Source organism: Coregonus clupeaformis, chromosome 20 (assembly GCF_020615455.1).
Source record: "Coregonus clupeaformis isolate EN_2021a chromosome 20, ASM2061545v1, whole genome shotgun sequence".
NCBI lineage: Eukaryota > Metazoa > Chordata > Actinopteri > Salmoniformes > Salmonidae > Coregonus > Coregonus clupeaformis.
Window position 1 is genome coordinate 42,906,364 of NC_059211.1, and position 27,021 is coordinate 42,933,384.

Sequence of the window (27,021 nt, forward strand, 5' to 3'; positions counted from 1 at the left end):
GGATCTCAACCCTATTGAGCTGTTGTGGGAGCAGTAGTGTAGATAATAGTGTAGGTTTGAACAGTAGTGTAGATAATTAAATAATCGTACGAAAAACATGTTTATTTTTTAGCCTAGTGGTTATAAGTATTTAGCCAATTCATGTGAAATAAGCCTAGTGAAATAATTGTTAAAAGTGCAAGAGATAAGGCCTACTGTTGCATGTACAGTTCCAGTCAAAAGTTTGGACATCCTTACTCATTCCAGGGTTTTTCTTTATTTTTACTATTTTCTACATTGTAGAATAATAGTGAAGACGTCAAACTATGAAATAACACATGGAATCATGTAGTAACCAAAAAAGTGTTAAACAAATCAAAATATATTTTATATTTGAGATTCTTCAAAGTAGCCACCATATGCCTTGATGACAGCTTTGCACACTCTTGGCATTCTCTCAACCAGCTTCATGAGGTAGTCACCTGGAATGCTTTTCCAACAGTCTTGAAGGAGTTCTCACATATGCTGAGCACTTGTTGGCTGCTTTTCCTTCACTCTGCGGTCAAACTCATCCCAAACCATCTCAATTGGGTTGAGGTCGGGTGATTGTGGAGGCCAGGTCATCTGATGCAGCACTCCATCACTCTCCTTCTTGGTCAAATAGCCCTTACACAGCCTGGAGGTGTGTTTTGGGTCATTGTCCTGTTGAAAAACAAATGATAGTCCCACTAAGCGCAAACCAGATGTGATGGCGTATCACTGCAGAATGCTGTGGTAGCCATGCTGGTTAAGTGTGCCTTGAATTCTAAATAAATCACTGACAGTGTCACCAGCAAAGCACCTCCACACCATCACACCTCCTCCTCCATGCTTCACGGTGGGAACCACACATGCAGAGATCATCCGTTCACCTACTCTGCGTCTCACAAAGACACGATGGTTGGAACCAAAAATCTCAAATTTGGACGCATCAGACCAAAGGACAGATTTCCACCGGTCTAATGTCCATTGCTCGTGTTTCTTGGTCCAAGTAAGTCTCTTCTTATTATTGGTGTCCTTAAGTAGCGGTTTCTTTGCAGCAATTTGACCATGAAGGCCTGATTCATGCAGTCTCCTCTGAACAGTTGATGTTGAGATGTGTCTGTTACATGAACTCTGTGAAGCATTTATTTGGGCTGCAATCTGAGGTGCATATAATTGTCAATTTCTGAGGCTGGTAACTCTAATGAACAATTTTTGTATTTTTAAATATATGAGTATTTATTTTTTTTATATATTTTTTGCAAATATATATATACATATAAATACTCTAATGAACTTATCCTCTGCAGCAGAGGTAACTCTAGATCTTCCTTTCCTGTGGCGGTCCTTATGAGAGCCAGTTTCATCATAGCGCTTGATGGTTTTTGCGACTGCACTTGAAGAAACGTTCAAAGTTCTTTACATTTTCCGTATTGACTGATCTTCACGTCTTAAAGTAATGATGGCCTGTTGTTTCTCTTTGCTTATTTGAGCTGTTCTTGCCATAATATGGACTTGGTCTTTTACCAAATAGGGCTATCATCTGTATACCACCCCTACCTTGTCATAACACAACTGATTGGCTCAAATGCATTAAGAAGGAAATAAATTCCACAAATTAACTTTTAAGAAGGCACACCTGTTAATTGAAATGCATTCCAGGTGACTACCTCATGAAGCTGGTTGAGATAATGCCAAGAGTGTGCAAAGCTGTCATCAAGGCAAAGGGTCGCTACTTTGAAGAATCTCAAATATAAAATATATTTTGATTTGTTTAACACTTTTTTGGTTACTACGTGATTCCATATGTGTTATTTCATAGTTTTGATGTCTTTAGTATTATTCTACAGTGTAGAAAATAGTAAAAATAAAGAAAAACCCTGGAATGAGTAGGTGTGTCCAATATTTTGACTGGTACTGTAGGTCTAGATTATTTATGGGTTGATCCTATCAAAACAGAAATATCAAAACATTATTTTAACAACTACCAAGCAATTTCATGTGGCGCAGGAACCACTGACTCGCTACATAAAATAAAAAAATCAACACCTATTGGTAGCAGGTGGTAGGCAGGTAGCCAACGGATAAGAGAATTGGCCAGAAACTGAAAGGTCGCTGGTTCGAATCCCTGAGCAGTCTACGTTTAAAAAAAAGTAATAATTCTGTTGATATGACCAAATACCTAACCCTAATTGCTCCTGTAAGTCACTCTGGATAAGAGTGTCTGATAAATGACTAAAATTTTGTTGTTTTTTTATGCTGTTAACTCTTAACTGGTTAGAACAGCTCATGAGGTGTCCTAAATATCTGTTAACTATAGCGGACCTGGTATCAAGGCATTTTGTATGATTCTGTATGTAAATCCGAGACACTCCATTTAGTATGAAGTGTTAGGTTTCGTATGTATTCATTTGTGGATGTCCATCACCCATTTCGTATGATATGTTACGTATTACAATTCGTATTATATTTACAAATTTGCAAACATACAATATATTACAAATTTGCTAAACGTATGATATGTAACAAATTTGCAAAACATATGATATGGTACAAATTCTAGCTAGGTGGCTAATGTTAGCTAGCTCGCTAACGTTAGCTAGGCTAGGGGTTAGGGTTAAGTTTAATAGTTAGGTTAAAGAGTTAAGGTTAGGGTTAGGGAAAGGGTTAGCTAAAAGGGTTAAGGTTAGGGTTAGCTAACATGCTAAATAGTTGCAAAGTAGCTAAAAAGTAGTAAGTAGTTGAAAAGTTGCTAATTAGCTAAAATTGTCTGTGATAAGATTCGAACTCACAACCTTTGGGTTGCTAGACGTTCACATTATACGTCAACCCATCCACCCCGGCCGAGCACCCTACTTTCGTTTTTGCCTTAAGTAACCATCTGTCTTATGTAACCACACGAAACGTAACATATAACACTAAATTATGTATCGTGTATTTACGTACAGAATAATACGAAATGCTCTGAGACCAGGTTAGAATCCCAGTAGTCTAGGAGATCTCCACCAAAGCCCTGTGCCCTCCTTACCATTTCTCCATGACAGATGACCTATCATGCTCTATTATCCCCCAGGGCAGGCTGCTAACCTCAGTCCATCCACTTAGCCCCTCATTGCTAAGACACCGAATTAACAACACACATTTGATGGATGAGCACCAATTGAACTGAATGAACAGGTTAACTGTGAGGCTTAACCCACTATGTACACATGCACAAACCCACACACTTATCCCAGGTTTAAGACTCCACACTGATGAAAGAGGGGGAAATAGAACGAAAGGTAAAAATAGACGGGATCAACACATCTACATGTGCTGTTTTGGCTATGTGTTTATGTGTGTGTCTGTGGCTCTGTGTGTGGTGCATTCCTGCAGCGTGGTGATGACAGTCTTGGGGCTGGAGGACAGGGCTCAGGTCAGGGGTGGCTGGGCTCAGCTGAGGAGTAGAGGGGGCTGGGTGGTAGAGAGGGCTACAGATCTCTGGGTCTGGCTCTCCGGATGGAATGTGAGAGGTCCTGGAATAGCTCTGTGCTCTGCTCTGTGCTGCTGGCCTGGCAGAGAGAGGCAGCTGGTCCACTAGCTCCGCTGATCCCCACCTCTCCCTAACTGGAGGAATCCCTGATATTAATGGAACATTATTAGAAGGCACCATGGGACTATAGCAGCATTACAAAGTGTAACCCGTCATGGGCCAAGCTAAATCCTATTCAATCTTTGTGATAGAAAACTGAATTCAATAGTCTAATGAAGTTGAGCCAAAATTATGTGGCCTGGCCTGGACCGGACAGTTGGTGCTTTTGGCCAAGCTCAAGGTCCAGCCATGGTGTCACATATGCTCTGGCACTTTGTTAATCTACTGTATGTAGAAATCTGATGTTAGGTTAACCTCTTGAGATGAAGCATTGGCATAAATCAATTCACTTTTTTTCTGTCTTTGCGTGTTTTCTATCAAACCATTTGTATGTCGGATTGGATTTCACCTTTAAATTTGGTGAATTTGATCAACTTGGGTACCTTGTAGACTTGTCAGACCACATTCAGTTATACTTCGACATAGTGGAAGCTTGTGAAACCAGCTTTCTGTCTGTCTCGCCTTGTGGTTGTGGGTTCTGCCTCACAGGTTACTTGATATTCAGTGAGAGATGTATCTATTATCCAGCAGGGCCTGTAAGGCACTGGTGGTGATTGGCACCAGCTTGTGGGGCTTGGCAGCAGCCCTTGCCAATCCAATCACAGTAATCCGGTGAAGGGCTAGAGGGCAATGAGCAGCGGCAGCCAGCCCAGACTAGCCCTGCCTAGCCCTGCCCTGCCTAGCCCTGCCTAGCCCTGCCCTGCCCTGCCCTGCCTATCCCTGCCCTGCCTAGCCATGCCTAGCCCTGCCTAGCCTAGCCCAGCTTAGCTCAAGAGGCACAGAGTGGCAGAAACAACATGGACATGCACTGTTTGGCAAAGCCATGCAGAATCCCCAGCACAGATCTGGAAATATACTGTAGAAAATCCTAATTTGAGAAGCGAATTTCCCCCAATACAAGATTCAACTTCCTTTATTAGTATTCATATCAACACCGCAAGCACACTGTCTCATAGCGGATGAGAAAATAATGTTCACAGCTTGACGGTTTGGCTATGCATGACTGGACCTGAAATAAAACATGTCCTTACCACACTAACAGTTTTCTCAGGAACAGCTTGGCTAAGTGCCTCGACAAACACTTTGAACAGTTTGAGGAAAACAAATCAGACTCTTTCATGCAAACTCACACAATCTCAGTCAGAAAATGCAAAGAGAGAAATGAGGAAGGACACAGTGTGGCAGGCACATCATGGTCAGTTTGACTGTTATATGTTTATTAAAATGTAAATGCGTGTCTACAAAGTCTCCATCCGTTTCAGACAAAGGGCCAGTCTAATATATCAGTCCTGTCATCACTCACCTGGCTCTGAACATTTACGGCCTTTTAAAGGGGTTGCAAAGATTAGCCTCACAAGCCGTCTGGCTCGCGAGCTTACATGAATGGTTCGCTACCACGGAATCAGCACAGAGGTAATCAGACTGGTAATTACGAGGCTAAAGCAAGATCACATCATATCAAAATGTCTGATTGGCCAATTAACATTGACATTCAAAGGAGTGGAGCAGCAATGATGAGGTACATTATTGGACCTGGCATTCAGAACTAACAACAGGTGAGCCACAGGGTGCATGGCTATCCAGTATAGCAGAATATTGGACATGTCGCTCACTCATGGGGTCTTTATTGAGTGTTCATGGGGTCTTTACTGAGCGGAAGGCTCTTTTTATATGCAGCTATTGTTTCCTTGCTAGGTAAAACACTTGGTTATCGGTAAACCTGACATTTCATGCAGGACGGAGGTATTTGCAGCATCCCTTTAAAGATGGAATCCGCAGTAGGGGAAACAGCACCACTGACCGCCCCACGGCTGTTGTTGTCGTTTTTCTTTTGTTGACGAAGCGGAGGGGAGGAGCGTTGCATAACCTGGTAAAAAAATGTCCAGTACATATTCTGCTGCAATGATGGTTGAGGAAAAAAACAGTGTTCGTTGTTTGCAGTAACTTCTTTGTTGTTATCGCAAACAGACGTGCCAGTTTCACCATTTAGGATTCCAGCTTTAAAGTGAGCCATTTCTGTACTAAGAAAATGAAACATTTAAACCAAAGACTAACATTGTGTGTGACTTCAAATATATACATTTATACACTTGCCATTATAATGGAGGTGATCTTTGTTAACTAGGATGTCAGTGTGTGGGAACATATGTTGAGGGTTTGGCTTGGGCCCATCAAAACACACGGGCAAAATAATTTGGTGAAGTTTATATAAAGGTATCCAAAAACCTATTATTCCTCTATTTCCACAGCAACAACTCCAATCAAGCCCTTGTTATCCTATCCTTATACAGTACAAACTGTGTATTTACATAAATATGTGTATTTACATTTGTCCAATAGATCAGTTCTAATACTGTACAAGCCATTATTATAAGATGTTACTATTAAAGTAAATTATATGGTAAAGAAACACACATGTAGACGTAAGTATAGGTAAATAAACACACACAAACAAACAAATACACATTAATACACAATCTAAGTCCCACATGGGACCAAATAAACATATACAGTGTGCTTGGTGACTATTGACAGAAGGAATAATCAAACGCAAACTAAGTAACAAACAGAGAGAGCCCAGAGAACATGGCGGTTGACTTTGGGTGTGGACAGGTGAGGAGAGATGATGTCTGTGTTGGGCCTGATTACATTCTTAAGTTCAGCACTGTTTATGAACTGTACTGTTCATGACCTAAACCTAGGGACCACAGGAGAACCAAGAGAATCACCAAGAGAGTAGTGGGACATATAGCTGAACACATCTGATGGTCAACCAACCAGGCAGTCCAGAGAACCAGAGAGGAGGAGGCAGTGAGGACAAAGCAGAGGTAAAGGCAGCAAGGGAGAGATAGAGAGAGAGAGAGAGAGAGATACTGTCAAATAGAGAAGAATGCAGACACATCCTACATTGCACAAACACAGCCATGCAGTCCGGCTCCCGCCAACTAACAGGGAGCAGCTGGGGAAAAGCCGCAGGTTGGCTGGCGAGCACCTCCACTTGTCCTCCTTCTCATCCTCCTCTTCCTGCTTTTCCTTCTTGTGAATGCTCCCCACCTCTCTCAAGTGCTCAGTGGGCGTGATGAGCGGAGGGGAGGGGGGTCTCAGAGTTGGTGTCATGGTAACCCCAAGGCAGACAGGAGGGAGATTGTGAGGATGATGGTGATAGCTTGGTGGTGTGTCGGGGTGTGGCCCGCAGCTCTCACAGCTACCTGTGGAGGGGGTTGAACGGTGGGGACCTGGCGTGGGGGCTCCCTGACTCCTGGGCTCTTCCCCAGAGGAACACCAGCAGTGGCCACGTCCACTCTCTCATTCTCATCTGTGGAGGGAGATACCAGATAGAGCTTTTACTGTCATGTCAAAGAGGTAGAAGGAGAACGAAAGAGAGGAGTGAAAGATTAAGACAGAGGGAGTGGGGTATCCTAACACACAGACATGCATGCACATACACACACAAACCTGTTCCAGGAGATCTACAAAACCTTAGATAATTTGAAACTCGCTACTGACAGATAATACACTCACAAAACAAGGAGAAAAAAATGAATGTTTACAGTACATTTGTGAGAAAAACTCTGTCAAAGATTAACCCTACTTGGTTTCATGAGTTCCGTGGGTTTTTCACCCCAGTTAACTGAGAGCTGGGGAGACTCAGCTTTGAATCAAGAGTGAGCTGTGGTGAGTAAATCACTGAGACAGTAGGGGGACTGATAGAGGTATATAGTGAATGTAATGACAGGTAACAACATGAACCTGACGACAGTTACAGTTAATGCCAGTTAATGATCCACAGACATACAAGCTCCTGTGTGAATGTATGTATAGTATGCAAAATCACACACATACATACAATGTAGTTAGATATTCATTTGCATAGGCATAGGCCTACTGCTTTTAGTCAAATGGCCGTCCACCAATACACATACAGTCGTGGTCAAAAGTTTTGAGAATGACACAAATACTAATTTTCACAAAGTCTGCTGCCTCAGTTTTGATGATGGCAATTTGCATATACTCCAGAATGTCATGAAGAGTGATCAGATTAATTGCAATTAATTGCAAAGTCCCTCTTTGCCATGAAAATGAGCTTAATCCCCAAAAAACATTTCCACTGCATTTCAGCCCTGCCACAAAAGGACCAGCTGCCATCATGTCAGTGATTCTCTCGTTAACACAGGTGAGAGTGTTGACGAGAACTAGGCTGGAGATCACTCTGTCATCCTGATTGAGTTAGAATAACACACTGGAATCTTTAAAAGGAGGGTGGTGCTTGAAATCATTGTTCTTCCTCTGTTAACCATGGTTACCTGCAAGGAAACACGTGCCGTCATCATTGCTTTGCACATAAAGGGCTTCGTAGGCAAGGATATTGCTACTATTAAGATTGCACCTAAATCAACCATTTATCGGATCATCAAGAACTTCAAGGAGAGAGGTTCAGTTGTTGTAAAGAAGGCGTCAGGGCGCCCAAGAAAGTCCAGCAAGTGCCAGAACCGTCTCCTAAAGTTGATTCAGCCACGGGATCGGGGCACCACCAGTGCAGAGCTTGCTCAGGAATGGCAGCAGGCAGGTGTGAGTGCATCTGCACGCACAGTGAGGCGAAGACTTTTGGAGGATGGCCTGGTGTCAAGAAGGGCAGCAAAGAAGCCACTTCTCTCCAGGAAAAACATCAGGGACAGACTGATATTCTGCAAAAGGTACAGGGATTGGACTGCTGAGGACTGGGGTAAAGTCATTTTCTCTGATGAATCCCCTTTCCGATTGTTTGGGGCATCCGGAAAACACCTTGTCCGGAGAAGACAAGGTGAGCGCTACCATCAGTCCTGTGTCATGCCAACAGTAAAGCATCCTGAGACAATTCATGTTATTATATTATATTATTATAATTCATTTGTGGGGTTGCTTCTCAGCCAAGGGAGTGGGCTCACTCACAAGTTTGCTTAAGAATGGTACCAACACATCCTCAGAGAGCAACTTCTCCCAACCATCCAAGAACAGTTTGGTGACGACCAATGCCTTTTCCAGCATGATGGCGCACCTTGCCATAAGGCAAAAGTGATAACTAAGTGGCTCGGGGAACAAAACATCGACATTTTGGGTCCATGGCAAGGAAACTCCCCAGACCTTAATCCCATTGAGAACTTGTGGTTGATCCTCAAGAGGCGGGTGGACAAACAAAAACCCACCTTCTGACAAACTCCAAGCATTGATTATGCAAGTTTGGGCTGCCATCAGTCAGGTTGTGGCCCAGAAGTTAATTGACAGCATGCCAGGGCAGATTGCAGAGGTCTTGAAAAAGAAGGGTCAACACTGCAAATATTGACTATTTGCATAAACAATGTATTTGTCAATAAAAGCCTTTGACACTTATGGAATGCTTGTAATTATACTTCAGTATACCATAGCAACATCTGACAAAAATATCTCATAACACTGAAGCAGCGAACTTTGTGAAGACCAATACTTGTGTCATTCTCAAAACTTTTGACCACGACTGTACATAGACACACACACACACACACACACACACACACACACACACACACACACACACACACACACACACACACACAGGTGTGCGTGAGTGTGAGGTAAGTTTTAATCAGTGTGTAGGTCCAGTGTATCTCCCTGCCCAGGTGAGGTCCTTAGTAGAAGCTGGCTGGAGGCTTGGTTTGTCCTCAGAGAGAGTTGTTGTTCCAGCAGATACACAGCATATGTCTGGAGAACACACTCCAGGGGCCCCTCTTCTGCTCAACAGCACTATGTGTGTGTGTGTGTGTGTGTATGTGTGTGTGTGTGTGGTGATGTACTGGTGTCTGCTGGCACGCATTTCACTCCCTGTCAAAACCTCTTCCTGCTCCCAGGAGTGTTGGCTGAGTTAAATGAGTGGATTAAGACAGTAAAGGCATCACAGACAGCCGAGGGGAGAAACAGAGCACAACAGACACACCCTCTCACAATGGCCATTGTGCTCACACTACAACAGACAAAGGAGCTCTTTATCTCATTGCAATGAGGTGAGATGTTTATGCTCATTACAAAAAAAACTGATTCATATCGGAGATGAACAAACAGCCCCGATAGGCCTATTGACTTTAGCAATTGTATTGGCAGGATGTGCACATCCCAATGTGTTTGCCTGGATGTTTACAGACATCTTGGTGAATGTAAATCTGTGCATGAGAAAAATCAGTCCTCAACAGATGATTTAATAGTGCCAGAATGTTTACCGTCTCTCTGCATCTGTCCTGGATTTCATGCTCTCTCAGTCACTGGCTGTGAGGAAACTTCTATTCTCTGGAAAGTCAGGCACATTCTTATTCTATCTGGTGCACTGGGACTAGCAGCACAAACACACTATTGTGTGTGTGTGTGTGTGTGTGTGTGTGTGTGTGTGTGTGTGTGTGTGTATGTGTGTGTTTAGAGGTCAGGAGTAATTGAGACAGTTTAGGGAGGAGGACATGACAGAGGATAGTGGTAGAGCAGTAGAGCTGGTGGTAATGGGGCACTAAGCCTCGTGTCTACTCCGTCTACATGCCCTACAGCACCACTGTCTCCTAGCAACGCAGGTTGACGTTTATTGTCATGAGTCTTGCCCTGGAGGCAGAACTGAGCGGTTTCCGCTAGATGGGCCAGCTGCAAAGTACAGAATTGTCTATATCGTAAAAATACATGAAAACAACAATTTGCTTTTTGGTCCTAATTTAAGGTTAGGGATATGCATTACAGTTAGCAGTGTGGTTAAGGTTAGGGTTAAGGTTAAGGTTAGGTATAAAATCAGATTTTATGACTTGAGTTGACTAGTGTCCACTCTCCAGTACGAGTCATCTTAATAAAAGCCAACCTGCCCTAGCAACAGCCCCAGAACATGTCACTCACTGGGGATAGAGTGGAGACAGTGATGAGCAATGCCCAGAGTCCCCTTGCTAATGAGCCCATTTAACCTTTCCAAAGAAGAGGTTAATGTGTGAGTGTGTGATTGTGTTTGTGTGAGTGTGTGATTATGTGTGTGTGTGTGTGTGTGTGTGTGTGTGTGTGTGTGTGTGTGTGTGTGACGTTGACATTTCCAGAAATCTTCAGTGCCGAGCACCATAGGGATAATATCAGAAATTGCTCTAAAAACGTCTGCATACAGTATGTGCACACGTCTGTGTGTCACACCCTGGCTCTGGGACTCTATTTGTTGAGCCAGGGTGTGTTTATTATATGTGTTTATTTCTATGTTGGGGGTTCTAGTTTGTTGATTTCTATGTTTGCCTGAGTGACTCCCAATCAGAGGCAACGAGTGTCAGCTGTTGGCTGGTTGTCTCTGATTGGGAGCCATATTTAAACTGTCTGTTTTCCCTTTGTGTTTGTGGGTTTTTGTTCCGTGTTCGGTCATTGATACCGTTGGACGTCACGAGTCGTTTCTTGTTTTGTATTGTGTTTAAACTTTAACTAATTAAAGTATGTTTGTTCATCACGCTGCGCCTTGGTCTGTTCCATATGACGATCGTGACAGAAAAACCCACCATGCAACGACCAAGCAGCGTGTCCAGGTGCAGCTCTTGGGCTGGACATGGGAGGAAGCGCCGGGAGAAGAGACGGTGGAGGCGCGCCGTAGAGCAACGGCGTGATCAGGGTCGTCGTCGGGCGGTCGAGAGGCAACCCCAGACATTTTTTAGGGGGGGGCACACGGCATGGACGACGGGGCTGACGGAGGCAAAAAAGGGGCGGATTCTTGAGGCCACCAGGTTACGGATACACCGCCCTGTACGTCCTGTGCGGATGCCTCACACAGAGTGTGTGAGGGTAGGCATTCAGCCAGGACGGGTTGTGGCCGCTCTTCACTCCAGGGCTCCTATCCGTCTCCACAGCCCGGTTCGGCCTGTCCCTGCTCCACGCACCAAGCCTACGGTGTGCGTCGCCAACCCAGTCCGGCCAGTCCCTGCTCCACGCACCAAGCCTACGGTGTGCGTCGCCAGCCCGGTCCGGCCTGTCCCTGCTCCACGCACCAAGCCTACGGTGTGCGTCGCCAGCCCAGTCCGGCCAGTCCCTGCTCCACGCACCAAGCCTACGGTGTGCGTCGACAGCCCAGCCCGGCCTGTCCCTGCTCCACGCACCAAGCCTACGGTGTGCATCGCCAGCCCAGTCCGGCCTGTCCCTGCTCCACGCACCAAGTATACTGTGCGCGTCGCCAGCCCGGCCCGGCCTGTTCCTGCCACTCGCACCAAGTATACGGTGCGCGTCGCCAGCCCGGCCCGGCCTGTTCCTGCCACTCGCACCAAGTATACGGTGCGCGTCGCCAGCCCGGCACGGCCTGTTCCTGCCACTCGCACCAAGTATACGGTGCGCGTCGCCAGCCCGGCCCGGCCTGTTCCTGCCACTCGCACCAAGTCCACGGTGCGCGTCGCCAGCCCGGCCCGGCCTGTTCCTGCCACTCGCACTCAAGCCAGGGGTGCGAGTCGTCAGCCTGGTAAGGACCGTCCCTCCTCCACGCACCAAGCCAGGGGTGCGAGTCGTCAGCCTGGTAAGGCCCGTCCCTCCTCCACGCACCAAGCCAGGGGGTGCGTCGTCAGCCTGGTAAGGCCCGTTCCTCCTCCACGCACCAAGCCAGGGGTGCGCGTCGTCAGTCCAGCACAACCCGTGCCTGGGTCACCGGTGCCTGGTAAGGTACCGGTCAACTGCTCCACTATGGAGCTGAAGCTAACCGCTCCTGCTAAGTCCAGTTCGGCTCCAGCCGGCGGGGCCAGACTGGACCAGGGCGCTATGGGGGAGTGTATTGGAGGGTGGTGGTCAAGGCCGGAGCCAGAACCGCCGCCGAGGAGGTATGCCCGCCCAGCCCTCCCCTGTTTTGTTTAGTTGAGGCGCGGTCGCAGTCCGCGCCTTTAGGGGGGGGTACTGTCACACCCTGGCTCTGGGACTCATTATGTTGAGCCAGGGTGTGTTCATTCTATGTGTGTATTTCTATGTTGGTAATTCTGTTGTGTTTAATTCTGTTTGCCTGAGTGACTCCCAATCAGAGGCAACGAGTGTCAGCTGTTGGCTGGTTGTCTCTGATTGGGAGCCATATTTAAACTGTATGTTTTTCCCTTTGGGTTTGTGGGTTTTTGTTCCGTGTTCGGTCATTGATACCGTTGGACGTCACGAGTCGTTTCTTGTTTTGTATTGTGTTTAAACTTTAACTAATTAAAGTATGTTTGTTCATCACGCTGCGCCTTGGTCTGTTCCATATGACGATCGTGACACTGTGTCTATGTGCATTTTTTTATTTCACCTTTATTTAACCAGGTAAGCCAGTTGAGAAGAAGTTCTCATTTACAACTGCGATCTGGCCAAGATAAAGCAAAGCAGTGCGATAAAAACAACAACAACACAGAGTTACACATGGGATAAAACAAAACATACAGTCAATAACACAATAGAAAATCTATATACAGTGTGTGCAAATGTAGTAAGTTATGGAGGTAAGGCAATAAATAGGCCATAGTGCAAAATAATTACAATTTAGTATTAACACTGGAGTGATAGATGTGCAGAAGAAGATGTGCAAATAGAGATACTGGGGTGCAAATGAGCAAAATAAATAACAATATGGGGATGAGGTAGTTGGGTGGGCTAATTACAGATAGGCTGTGTACAGGTGCAGTGATCAGTAAGCTGCTCTGACAACTGTTGCTTAAAGTTAGTGAGGGAGATAAGAGTCTCCAGCTTCAGAGATCTTTGCAGTTTGTTCCAGTCATTAGCAGCAGAGAACTGGAAGGAATGGTGGCCAAAGGAGGTGTTGGCTTTGGGGATGACCAGTGAGATATACCTGCTGGAGCGCATACTACGGGTGGGTGTTGCTATGGTGACCAATGAGCTAAGATAAGGCGGGGATTTGCCTAGCAGTGATTTATAGATGATCTGGAGCCAGTGGGTTTGGCGACGAATATGTAGTGAGGGCCAGCCAACGAGAGCGTACAGGTCACAATGGTGGGTAGTATATGGGGCTATGGTGACAAAACGGATGGCACTGTGATAGACTACATCCAATTTGCTGTGTAGAGTGTTGGAGGCTATTTCGTAAATGACATCGCCGAAGTCAAGGATCGGTAGGATAGTCAGTTTTACGAGGGCATGTTTGGCAGCATGAGTGAAGGAGGCTTTGTTGCGAAATAGGAAGCAGATTCTAGATTTAACTTTGGATTGGAGATGCTTAATGTGAGTCTGGAAGGAGAGTTTACGGTCTAACCAGACACCTAGGTATTTGTAGTTGTCCACATATTCTAAGTCAGACCCGCCGAGAGTAGTGATTCTAGTCAGGCAGGTGGGTGCAAGCAGCGTTCGATTGAAGAGCATGCATTTAGTTTTACTAGCGTTTAAGAGCAGTTGGAGGCTACAGAAGGAGTGTTGTATGGCATTGAAGCTCATTTGGAGGTTTGTTAACACAGTGTCCAATGAAGGGCCAGATGTATACAAAATGGTGTATATATGTATACAGTGAGTATGAGATGTGGCTTTGTGTGAAGTGTAAATGAGTGTGTTCACATTATGCATACACTACCAGTCAAAAGTTTGGACACACCTACTCATTCAAGGGTTTTTCTTTATTTTTCATTATTTTTTTCATTTTAGAATAATAGTGAAGACATCAAAACTATAAAACAACACATATGGAATCATGTAGTAACCAAAAAAGTGTTAAACAAATCAAAATATATTTGAGATTTGAGATTCTTCCAATAGCCATCCTTTGCCTTGATGACAGCTTTGCACACTCTTGGCATTCTCTCAACCAGCTTCATGAGGTAGTCACCTGGAATGCATTTCAATTAACAGGTGTGCCTTGTTAAAAGTTAATTTGTGGAATTTATTTTCTTCTTAATGCGTTTGAGCCAATCAGTTGTGTTGTGACAAGGTAGGGAGGTATACAGAAGATAGCCCTATTTGGTAAAAGACCAAGTCCATATTATGGCAAGAACAGCTCAAATAAGCAAAGAGAAACAACAGTCCGTCATTAATTTAAGACATGAAGGTCAGTCAATACGGAACATTTCAAGAACTTTGAAAGTTTCTTCAAGTGCAGTCTCAAAAACCATCAAGCGCTATGAAGAAACTGGCTCTCATGAGGACCGCCACAGGAATGGAAGACCCAGAGTTACCTCTGCTGCAGAGGATAAGTTCATTAGAGTTACCAGACTCAGAAATTGCAGCCCAAATAAATGCTTCACAGAGTTCAAGTCACAGACACATCTCAACATCAACTGTTCAGAGGGGACTGTGTGAATCAGACCTTCATGTTTGAATTGCTGCAAAGAAACCACTACTATAGGACACCAATAATAAGAAGAGACTTGCTTGGGCCAAGAAACACAAGCAATGGACATTAGACCGGTGGAAATGTGTCCTTTTGTCTGGAGTCCAAATTGGAGACTTTTGGTTCCAACCGCCGTGTCTTTGTGAGACGCGGTGTGGGTGAACGGATGATCTCCGCATGTGTAATTCCCATCGTAAAGTATGGAGGAGGAGGTGTTATGGTGTGGGGGTGCTTTGCTGGTGACACTGTCTGTGATTTATTTAGAATTCAAGGCACACTTAACCAGCGTGGCTACCACAGCATTCTCCAGCGATACGCCATCCCATCTGGTTTGGGCTTAGTGGGACTATCATTTGTTTTTCAACAGGACAATGACCCAACACACCTCCAGGCTGTGTAAGGTCTATTTTACCAAGAAGGAGAGTGATGGAGTGCTGCATCAGATAACCTGGCCTCCACAATCCCCCAACTGCAACCCAATTGAGATGGTTTGGGATGAGTCAGACGGCAGAGTGAAGGAAAAGCAGCCAACAAGTGCTCAGCATATGTGGGAACTCCTTCAAGACTGTTGGAAAAGCATTCCAGGTGAAGCTGGTTGAGAGAATGCAACGCTGTCATCAAGGCAAAGGGTGGCTATTTGAAGAATCTCAAATCTCAAATATATTTAGATTTGTTTAACACTTTTTTGGTTACTACATGATTCCATGTGTTATTTCATAGTTTTTATGTCTTCACTATTATTCTACAGTGTAGACAATAGTAAAAATAAAGAAAAACCCTTGAATGAGTAGGTGTGTCCAAACTTTTGGCTGGTACTGTATGTGAATGTGACATGCTGGGTCGTTCCACCAATTCGGTGCCTTTTGAGATGTGTAATTTGGTAAAAAGAAAACGTTGATTTCAGCAAATTTTAACATTCTGTCATAAAGAGCACATGTTCAACTTAATAAAAAACACATATCCCATCTCAAGAGGTTAAATACAAAAAAATTACTATAGTAAAAGGGTTGAATGTAACAGGGTTGACAATTTCATCTTAAATTAGCCATAAATCCCCCTGTGACAGGGGGAATGGAAGCTTTTTGTGTGCAACAGGGAGTTGCAATTTAATGCAAGCTTCACAAATGTTGCTTTATTGTTAAAACATTCTAGCCTGTTTATCTATGGGTAACAGGATTGACGTGTTATATACTCGACCCGCTCAGTTGTCCACCACAAAACACCAAAATATGGGTGTACTGTATTGGAATGAGTATGTCCCACTTACTATGAAAGGCTGTTCCAACACAGTGTGAAGCGGTAGTAGTGAGACACAATCAGTGACACTGCCAGGTTTGATCTATGCATCCTGTATGGTGCCCAGACTACGTGTCTGATAGAGACGTCAGCTCCTACAGATCTGGGCTGAGGAAAGAGTCCCTCAGCTCTGCCTGCTTTCAGCTTGAGCGTCGTGGCAGTGCGGAGGTTGGCGTATGCAAGGGGTTTGCTACGGGCGACAGCAGAGGCCCTCGAGCATGGTGAGGGGAAATAAATCACCCAGCCGGGAGACATCGCCGTGACAACCCAGAGGAATTTGCTCAGCGAGCGGAGCCAGACAGGGTGAAATATGGAGGAGATCTCAGACCCAGCTGCAGATGCCTGCCTCCCTGCCTGCCTCTGCCTCTTTGCCTCTGCCTGGCCACCATAATAATATGCCATTTAGCAGACGCTTTTATCCAAAGCGACTTACAGTCATGCGTGCATACATTTTTTTTGTGTATGGGTGGTCCCGGGGATCGAACCCACTACCTTGGCGTTACAAGCGCCGTGCTCTACCAGCTGAGCTACAGAGGACCATGGCGGTCAGAACACAAGACAACTTCCCGTCTGTGGGTGGGACATTATTAAGAAGTGACATCAGAAATGGGGAATTGAGAACTGAAAAAGGGATATATAAGAAGTGACACAGTGTTTGGCCAATGGTCAGAGTAGCAAGCTGTAACAATGCAGAAAAGAGGACTTGAGAGAAAGAGGAAGTTAGGTGAAAGGGACAGAGAAGACAGACTGAACTGAACAGAGTTGAAGACGAGAGAAAGAGACAGAGAGAGAGAGCTGAAACCAGAGAAGCTGTTCAAATACCGAAACATGACTATTACAGTCCACACCCTCCTCCTCCCTCCACCTCCCTCCTCCTCCTCCCACCCTAATATCTGTCCTGTCACTCATCATAAACTGAGATAGGCGACGGGCAGAAAGGGAGGGGCTACACTACAGCTGTGCCACCATCCCCATCATCCATATCCCTAGTCCTCCGCATATGACCCCCCCCAAGGCCAGAGGCATCAGGTCAGTCAGTCATTAGCCTGCTCCAACCCAGGGGAGGGGCCATCAAACCCCACTGTCAACACCCACACCACCACAGGAGGAGGAGAGGGGAGGGGTGGAGGGGAGGGAGGACGCCCCATTTTCTCACCTTCAGTGACAGCTAGTGGGGGAATTCACTCAGAACTGAGCTGTGTGACTGTATGCAGGACAGGTATGTCTGGGAGATGCCCCGTGATAACAGAGGATGCCGCATGTCAGGGGCAGAACATAGGCAGGATTCAGACTGGCTGAGGTGAGGTCACCTTAATTATAGTTTACCATGCTGATGCAGTCTGGCGGCCCTTTATGTGGAAAACCAGGAAAACACTAGTCTTATAATTATCCATACAGTACATACACATACCAGGACATAAGATATGGTCTAGGGTTTCACTGTGTGACACATACAAACAGTGGTCTGAGCTTCTGCCAGAGACCTGTCTGGTACCGGTAAGGGAGCATCCTTTGTGCCGTGTCTGAGACTGCTGATGGATTGAGGTGTGGACTGTGAAGGGATGAAAGATACAGTGTGCGAGAAGCAAGGGGTTTTCCATAGACTTGTTAGACAGACATAACTTGTCAACCACTCAACACATGGAATATTCAGATATGGCATTCCTGAGATTCTTGGATGCGGTACTAACACTCAGATTGCACATAGTGTACAGTCCTAGAAATTATCTCATTACATCCGCTATTCCCATCTACATAGTTGAGGCTGTACCAGAGATACACATAGTAGAAAATAAAACACACACACACGCGTGCGCAAATACACACACACAGACACACACACTGACATTTACTCACTGATTTGATGTGACCTTGAGTGGGGCTGGAAGGGGGCAGGGGGTTAAAAGTATCCCTGTATTTCCAGCTGAATCAGTAATGAGCATTTCATTACCTTGGCCAATATCCCCTAGAGAGGACTGGCTACACACAAAAAGACCTGAGGCAGAGACTGTACTGATTGTACACAGTTGGAATAGACTGGCGGACACTACTCTCTCAGCCTTTCAGTCTCTTTCTCTCTCTATCTGAAACAGTATATCTCTCTAGTGATCACACGGCTCTCAGTTTCACCAGGAAAACTACCTTGGAGGAGTTCGGGTGGCCATTTAAGATGGAAAAAGATCATGCTAAAGCTTACTCTTGTGTGATAGCACATTGACTTGTTTGAGTGTTCATGTATACTGTAGATGACATAGGCTAAGTATGGGTTGCTGCTGGGAAAGTAGTCTGTGGCTGAGAAGCATCTCCACTGATCATAGAAAATCTTAAAACCTACAGTAATACAGTAGTGCTTTCCCTGGTAATGATGATGATGTTGATGATCCACAGACTGAGATGGAGAAATCCATATTATCCCACGACACTGGATAAACCTTGCAATTTAACTGCAACTGACACACATTTCTCTTCACAGTCCAGGTGTAGACACACACACACACACAATGCTGATGTAAAGACGGTGTGGCAGAATTAAATAATGTAATGTTTTGTAGAGGTACATGCAAATACACTATCACTGTGTTAAATGTAGAGGCAGACAGTACATTACCCATCTTCCCTGACTGTCCTGTCAGTAGGGTTATAAATATTGTCAGCAACAATGTGATGGAGATTTGGCACAGAGGCCGACCTCTAATACACCAATTAATATCAATTACATCCTCCATCACACCTTCACTTCTATACCTATAACCAGTGTGACGTCACGAGAGGCTACACAGCTTTCAGCGGGATTGCTCAAGTAGTGCAAGGAGACCAGGTTCAAACAAAACAAGGATTTTATTATAGGTCTTGGGAAATTAACGAAAATATAACAAAATTCTGTTCTCTTGTGGCTCTTTAAGGGTTAACAGTTCAGGGATGTCTCTTCCACATCCAAAATCATAATTCTCACTCGCTCAGATAACTTTTCCCCAGCCTTACTGTAGTCCACGTTGCAGCTAGTGGCCAACCCAGCAAAAAAGTCCTTCCAAATGTCTCTCACGTATTTCCACAGGTGCATATATCCAAAGGTGAGTATTTCCCAAAGGTAAGTATCTCCAAATCCTTATATTCCTCATGGAAGTGGACGTGCAGCACTCTTGTCCTCCAGAGAGCCCAGGTTGGAGACTGTGTCTCTTCACCCCCCACACACTCCCTCAGTGTGTCTCTTCCCTTCCCAAACCTTCAGCTCATCAGCCCCTCATTTGTTTCAGCTGCGTGGGAAGATTGGCCATAGAGGGGTGGAGTTCCCGACCATACCAGCAGATGGAGCCATAGCTGTCTGGGTTTGCAGCCACCTCAGGGGGATGTAACGTCCCTCCAGGACACAGCCTCTCGTGACATCACACATCCCCCTCCTCGGGACCGACGTCCTCGTCGGGGTAAAGGCAGCGAAGAAGGCATCACGCCGGGAGAGGGCGTCCGCATTGCCGTGGTGCTTGCCAGCCTGCTCTCTCTTCAACTCCTCCACCTCTAGGACCAGGGACTCAGCCTCCTGTTGTCTCTCCTTGAGTTTCTTACTGAACGCATCAGCCTTGGTTTTAGCAGAGTTTAGCTTCTGTTGAGCAGCTTTCAGTTCCTTCTCTCTCTCTGCCTCCGCATTCTTCATCTTGTTCTCCAACACCTTGTACTTCTCCTCTGCCTTCTTCTGGACCTCCTTACTACTGCGCAGGGTCTCCTCACACTCCTCGATGGTCCTGCGCAGCCTCTCCAGCTCCTCCTGTTGCTTATGGAAGGAGCTCTGTTGGAGTTTAGCCTGGAGGATATCTAACTCTTCTGTCTTCATGTCTAACTGTTGCTTTAACAAACGATACCTCTCAGCGGTCCCCTTCAGACCAGACAGTTCTTTGTCCAGATTCTGTAGCTCCGTCTCTGTGTCGGTCTGGGCACCTGCCCTCCCTATCAGAGCCCGGGCGGGAGTGAGTAATTCGGAGGATTGCACCGGAGCCTTCCCAGGATGAGTCTTGCCTCTCCGTTTCCGAGGTACTCGGGTTATCCTCTCCTGAGACTCTCTCCAGAGTGGGTAAAAGGCTGGGCAGTCTCGTCCAATTAGGACAGGGACGGGGAGGGAATCAACCACCCCGCCGTCGTGTGTATGGTTCCCCGTGTGCTGGTCATTGTAAGTTCAGTAATGGGGTATTCTCTGGTGTCCCCATGGACACAGGAAACTGGGAGGACTTTCCCCGGGGTCAGACACGTTGGGCCCACCAAATCCTTACGCACCAGGGTGGCCCGGCTACCAGAATCCAGTAAGGCCTCCACATCATGGTGATTCACAGTTACCGGGCAGGTGGGGGGTCGATCTGGGCCGCCATCTACGACTCCCAAGAGCGAGGCAAAACGGTGTGTGGGTGCTGAGCTGGAGGACTCCGCAGTGGGCATAGGTTCATCGGCTGGTTTCCCACACTGCCAGGAGATATGTCCCATCTCCCCACACCGGTAACACTGTCGAGTTTCCCCCTCCTGGTGTACTCTTCTTGGACCCGCCTGGTTTCTGGCTCCCCCTGGAGCCGGGATAAGTCCTGACGTGGCTGGGTTCGAGACCTTGGGGTCCTTTGGACGGGTTCTTCCCATTTGTGGTGGGGCCGCCCTCCTGGGGTCTTTTCGGGAAGCATTCAGCATCTCCGCTGTGGCCTGGTACTTTTCCACCGCTTCCACGGTCAGATCAGCCGTGGTCAAGGCCTGTTGACTGATGAACCGTTTTGCCTCATAAGGCAGGGCGCGTAGGTAACGATCCACCACAACGGCCTCCACCACCGCCGCTGCTGTATTCCTCTGCGGATCCAGCCATTTCCTTGCGATTCGGACAAGTTCATGCATCTGCGCCCGAGGAGGTTGGTCTGGTTGGAAGGTCCAGCTGTGAAAGCGCTGGGCCATACCAAACTTTGTGAGTCCATATCTGCTGAGGATCTCAGACTTCAGGGCATCATAGTCAGTAACCTGGTCAGGGCCCAGGTCCCGGACAGCATTCAGCGATTCCCCGGTTAGAAAGGGGGCTAACAGACCAACCCACTGTTGCTTGGGCCAGGCTTCCCTAGTGGCCGTGGCCTCAAATGCATGCAGGTATGCCTCAATGTCATCGGTAGCTCCCATCTTAGATATAAAGTCACTTGCCTTTATTGGGCGGGTATTTTGGACCACCCTCTGTCTCTGCAACTGCAATTCCTCTGCCTTCAGAAGGTTGGCTTTCTTTTGCTCCTCCAAGAGAGCCACGTTTGCTTGCATCTGGGCTTGCTGGCCAGCAACAAGGGCTTTCAATATGTCCTCCATTTCAGTCGGCGGGGAGCCTACGGCCAACTTGGAAAACTGGGTGATCAAACCTTCGGTATCCTCCTCTGACATGCACTATTAACGCTTGAGCGTGCCCGTATTCTCCACCATCTGTGACGTCACGAGAGGCTACACAGCTTTCAGCGGGATTGCTCAAGTAGTGCAAGGAGACCAGGTTCAAACAAAACAAGGATTTTATTATAGGTCTTGGGAAATTAACGAAAATATAACAAAATTCTGTTCTCTTGTGGCTCTTTAAGGGTTAACAGTTCAGGGATGTCTCTTCCACATCCAAAATCATAATTCTCACTCGCTCAGATAACTTTTCCCCAGCCTTACTGTAGTCCACGTTGCAGCTAGTGGCCAACCCAGCAAAAAGTCCTTCCAAATGTCTCTCACGTATTTCCACAGGTGCATATATCCAAAGGTGAGTATTTCCCAAAGGTAAGTATCTCCAAATCCTTATATTCCTCATGGAAGTGGACGTGCAGCACTCTTGTCCTCCAGAGAGCCCAGGTTGGAGACTGTGTCTCTTCACACCCCACACACTCCCTCAGTGTGTCTCTTCCCTTCCCAAACCTTCAGCTCATCAGCCCCTCATTTGTTTCAGCTGCGTGGGAAGATTGGCCATAGAGGGGTGGAGTTCCCGACCATACCAGCAGATGGAGCCATAGCTGTCTGGGTTTGCAGCCACCTCAGGGGGATGTAACGTCCCTCCAGGACACAGCCTCTCGTGACATCACACCAGAAAAACATCAATCAAAACCAGGCTGCCAAGTGAGGTGTGTGTGTGTGTATCCCCCCTCCCCACTAGGTGAACACAGAAAGGTGTTTGACCTTAAAATGAGCCACTTGCCCTTCCCATGTCTGCCTATGCTTAGCTGAAGTTTAATTGGCTGAATAACAATGAACATTCATTCACGCAGCCCAGCAATGAATAGAGCCACACAACAAAAAACAGACAAAGGAAAATTGAAGCCACGTAACCTACAACCCCACTCATCCATACATACTGTATGGACCCAAACGCACAGTGCACGGTCAGAATCAAACTGTTTCTCTCTCCATCTTTCTCTCACACCACATCTGGCACACGCACATACACACACGCACACACACTGGCAGGGAAGGGTTGTGTTACACTGAGCTGCAGATTTCACCCTCAGCAACTACTTATCAGGCTCCGGAGCTGAACAATCGCATAGAGTTACAGATTGAGTATGGAATCAGAGGAAGGAGCCAGGAGCAAGACTCATATAGGGCTTTTTATTCTAGCCTCTAACCACAGCATCTCTTTATCAAACAAATGATAATCATTTCTCTCCTGATGATTCACCTTCATCAAGGTGAAACACTGGCCACTGGCTTCATTTACACAATCCTCCACTAGCTGTTGTGTAAACACCTTCAGTGCTCTATTCACCATACATTAATGGAAAAACTGAACTACTACAGTATACAATTATGATCAGAAAAGGCTGATGGGAGGAGCTATAGGAGGACGGGCTCATTGTAATGACTGGAATGGAATCAATGGAACGGAGTCAAACATGCTGTTTCCGCCTCCCGAGTGGCGCAGCGGTCTAAGGCACTGCATCACAGTGCTTGAAGTGTCACTACAGACCCGTGACCGGGAGACCCATGAGGCAGCGCACAATTGGCCCAGCGTCGTCCGGGTTAGGGGAGGGTTTGGCCGGCCGGGATTTCCTTGTCCCATCGCGCTCTAGCGACTCCTCATGGCGGGCCGGGCGCCTGCAAGCTGACTTCAGTCGCCAGCTGGACGGTGTTTCCTCCGACACATTGGTGCGGCTGGCTTCCGGGTTAAGCGAGCAGTGTGTCAGGAAGCAGTGCGGCTTCGCAGGGTCGTGTTTCGGAGGACGCATGGCTCTCGACCTTCGCCTCTCCCGAGTCCGTACGGGAGTTGCAGCAATGGGACAAGACTGTATTTTTTTTTAAAATACAAAATATTGCTGTTTCAATATACTGTATGTTTGATGTGTTTGATACCGTTCCAATAATTCCATTCCAGTGTTTACAATGAGTCCATCCTACTATAGCGCCTTCCACCAGCCTCCTCTGATTAAGATAATTCCCAGTTAAGAAAGGCCATATTCACCCACTCTTGCATCTCTAAAAACATGAATCTCAGCTAAAATCCTCACCACCAACCAATCTTCCACTCATATGTTGCACAAACAAATGTGTACATCAATTGATACAAATCCTTTTGCAATGTCTGTGTCAGTGTGTCTGTATGTCATATGTATCTATTCAGTGTGTGTGGGTAGAAGGCTCCATTCTAGATGAGTAGTAACAGTGAGAGAGAGCACAGTGAATCTCTAATTATTTAATGAGGGTTATTTCCCTCCCCTGGGGTGCCATAGACGATACATTACTGATACTGCACTCAAATTATACACTACGCCTAGCACATTAAACACAGCGACAAGCTGTTTACCAACACACACACACTCCTTTTAATTACAATCTCATGAAATTAGTACTATCCAAAGGCTTGTGAAAAAGCATGATATTGTCAGTCATCCGTCAGAAAGAGATACTGTATATGGTATATTGCCATACTGTAGCATAACTACTACTATACAAGTTCTATTGTGATCTGTCACTTGTACATGACATGTGGAACGTTTTCACATGCTCAACATCAAGTAACTGCAAACAGTTTATCCGTTGGAACAAGGTTTGGGGTTTAGGCCTCACCCAGGGATGAAGGAAAGCTCCAAGCTCATCTACTGTAGCCTACGTCCTACGTACAGTGGGGAGAACAAGTATTTGATACACTGCCGATTTTGCAGGTTTTCCTACTTACAAAGCATGTAGAGGTCTGTAATTTTGATCATAGGTACACTTCAACTGTGAGAGACAGAATCTAAAACAGAAATCCAGAAAATCACATTGTATGATTTTTAAGTAATTAATTTGCATTTTATTGCATGACATAAGTATTTGATCACCTGCCAACCAGTAAGAATTCCGGCTCTCACAGCCCTGTTAGTTTTTCTTTAAGAAGCCCTACTGTTCTCCACTCATTACCTGTATTAACTGCACCTGTTTGAACTCGTTACCTGTATAAAAGACACCTGTCCACACACTCAATCAAACAGACTCCAACCTCTCCACAATGGCCAAGACCAGAGAGCTGTGTAAGGACATCAGGGATAAAATTGTACACCTGCACAATACTGGGATGGGCTACAGGACAATAGGCAAGCAGCTTGGTGAGAAGGCAACAACTGTTGGCGCAATTATTAGAAAATGGAAGAAGTTCAAGATGACGGTCAATCACCCTCGGTCTGGGGCTCCATGCAAGATCTCACCTCGTGGGGCATCAATGATCATGAGGAAGGTGAGGGATCAGCCCAGAACTACACGGCAGGACCTGGTCAATGACCTAAAGAGAGCTGGGACCACAGTCTCAAAGAAAACCATTAGTAACACACTACGCCGTCATGGATTAAAATCCTGCAGCGCACGCAAGGTCCCCCTGCTCAAGCCAGCACATGTCCAGGCCCGTCTGAAGTTTGCCAATGACCATCTCGATGATCCAGAGGAGGAATGGGAGAAGGTCATGTGGTCTGATGAGACAAAAATAGAGCTTTTTGGTCTAAACTCCACTCGCCATGTTTGGAGGAAGAAGAAGGATGAGTACAACCCCAAGAACACCATCCCAACCGTGAAGCATGGAGGTGGAAACATCATTCTTTGGGGATGCTTTTCTGCAAAGGGGACAGGACGACTGCACCGTATTGAGGGGAGGATGGATGGGGCCATGTATCGCGAGATCTTGGCCAACAACCTCCTTCCCTCAGTAAGAGCATTGAAGATGGGTCGTGGCTGGGTCTTCCAGCATGACAACGACCAGAAACACACAGCCAGGGCAACTAAGGGAGTGGCTCCGTAAGAAGCATCTCAAGGTCCTGGAGTGGCCTAGCCAGTCTCCAGACCTGAACCCAATAGAAAATCTTTGGAGGGAGCTGAAAGTCCGTATTGCCCAGCGACAGCCCCGAAACCTGAAGGATCTGGAGAAGGTCTGTATGGAGGAGTGGGCCAAAATCCCTGCTGCAGTGTGTGCAAACCTGGTCAAGACCTACAGGAAACGTATGATCTCTGTAATTGCAAACAAAGGTTTCTGTACCAAATATTAAGTTCTGCTTTTCTGATGTATCAAATACTTACAGTGGGGAAAAAAAGTATTTAGTCAGCCACCAATTATGCAAGTTCTCCCACTTAAAAAGATGAGAGAGGCCTGTAATTTTCATCATAGGTACACGTCAACTATGACAGACAAAATGAGGAAAAAAATCCAGAAAATCACATTGTAGGATTTTTTATGAATTTATTTGCAAATTATGGTGGAAAATAAGTATTTGGTCAATAACAAAAGTTTCTCAATACTTTGTTATATACCCTTTGTTGGCAATGACACAGGTCAAACGTTTTCTGTAAGTCTTCACAAGGTTTTCACACACTGTTGCTGGTATTTTGGCCCATTCCTCCATGCAGATCTCCTCTAGAGCAGTGATGTTTTGGGGCTGTCGCTGGGCAACACGGACTTTCAACTCCCTCCAAAGATTTTCTATGGGGTTGAGATCTGGAGACTGGCTAGGCCACTCCAGGACCTTGAAATGCTTCTTACGAAGCCACTCCTTCGTTGCCCGGGCGGTGTGTTTGGGATCATTGTCATGCTGAAAGACCCAGCCACGTTTCATCTTCAATGCCCTTGCTGATGGAAGGAGGTTTTCACTCAAAATCTCACGATACATGGCCCCATTCATTCTTTCCTTTACACGGATCAGTCGTCCTGGTCCCTTTGCAGAAAAACAGCCCCAAAGCATGATGTTTCCACCCCCATGCTTCACAGTAGGTATGGTGTTCTTTGGATGCAACTCAGCATTCTTTGTCCTCCAAACACGACGAGTTGAGTTTTTACCAAAAAGTTATATTTTGGTTTCATCTGACCATATGACATTCTCCCAATCCTCTTCTGGATCATCCAAATGCACTCTAGCAAACTTCAGACGGGCCTGGACATGTACTGGCTTAAGCAGGGGGACACGTCTGGCACTGCAGGATTTGAGTCCCTGGCGACGTAGTGTGTTACTGATGGTAGGCTTTGTTACTTTGGTCCCAGCTCTCTGCAGGTCATTCACTAGGTCCCCCCGTGTGGTTCTGGGATTTTTGCTCACCGTTCTTGTGATCATTTTGACCCACGGGGTGAGATCTTGCGTGGAGCCCCAGATCGAGGGAGATTATCAGTGGTCTTGTATGTCTTCCATTTCCTAATAATTGCTCCCACAGTTGATTTCTTCAAACCAAGCTGCTTACCTATTGCAGATTCAGTCTTCCCAGCCTGGTGCAGGTCTACAATTTTGTTTCTGGTGTCCTTTGACAGCTCTTTGGTCTTGGCCATAGTGGAGTTTGGAGTGTGACTGTTTGAGGTTGTGGACAGGTGTCTTTATACTGATAACAAGTTCAAACAGGTGCCATT

The 27,021-nt window shown here is 46.1% G+C and overlaps 1 protein-coding gene across 1 annotated transcript in view; it reads right to left on the reverse strand.

Annotated features, from left to right (window-relative positions):
- Nucleotides 1-4,827: 4,827 nt before the first annotated feature.
- The window catches only part of gpc5b (glypican 5b), a 101,362-nt gene continuing 79,168 nt past the window's right edge, over nt 4,828-27,021 (reverse strand). The window contains exon 9 of the mRNA XM_041839377.1: nt 4,828-6,947. Coding sequence (XP_041695311.1) covers nt 6,745-6,947 — 203 coding nt within the window. The 3' untranslated portion in view covers nt 4,828-6,744. The remainder of the gene's footprint in view (nt 6,948-27,021) is intronic.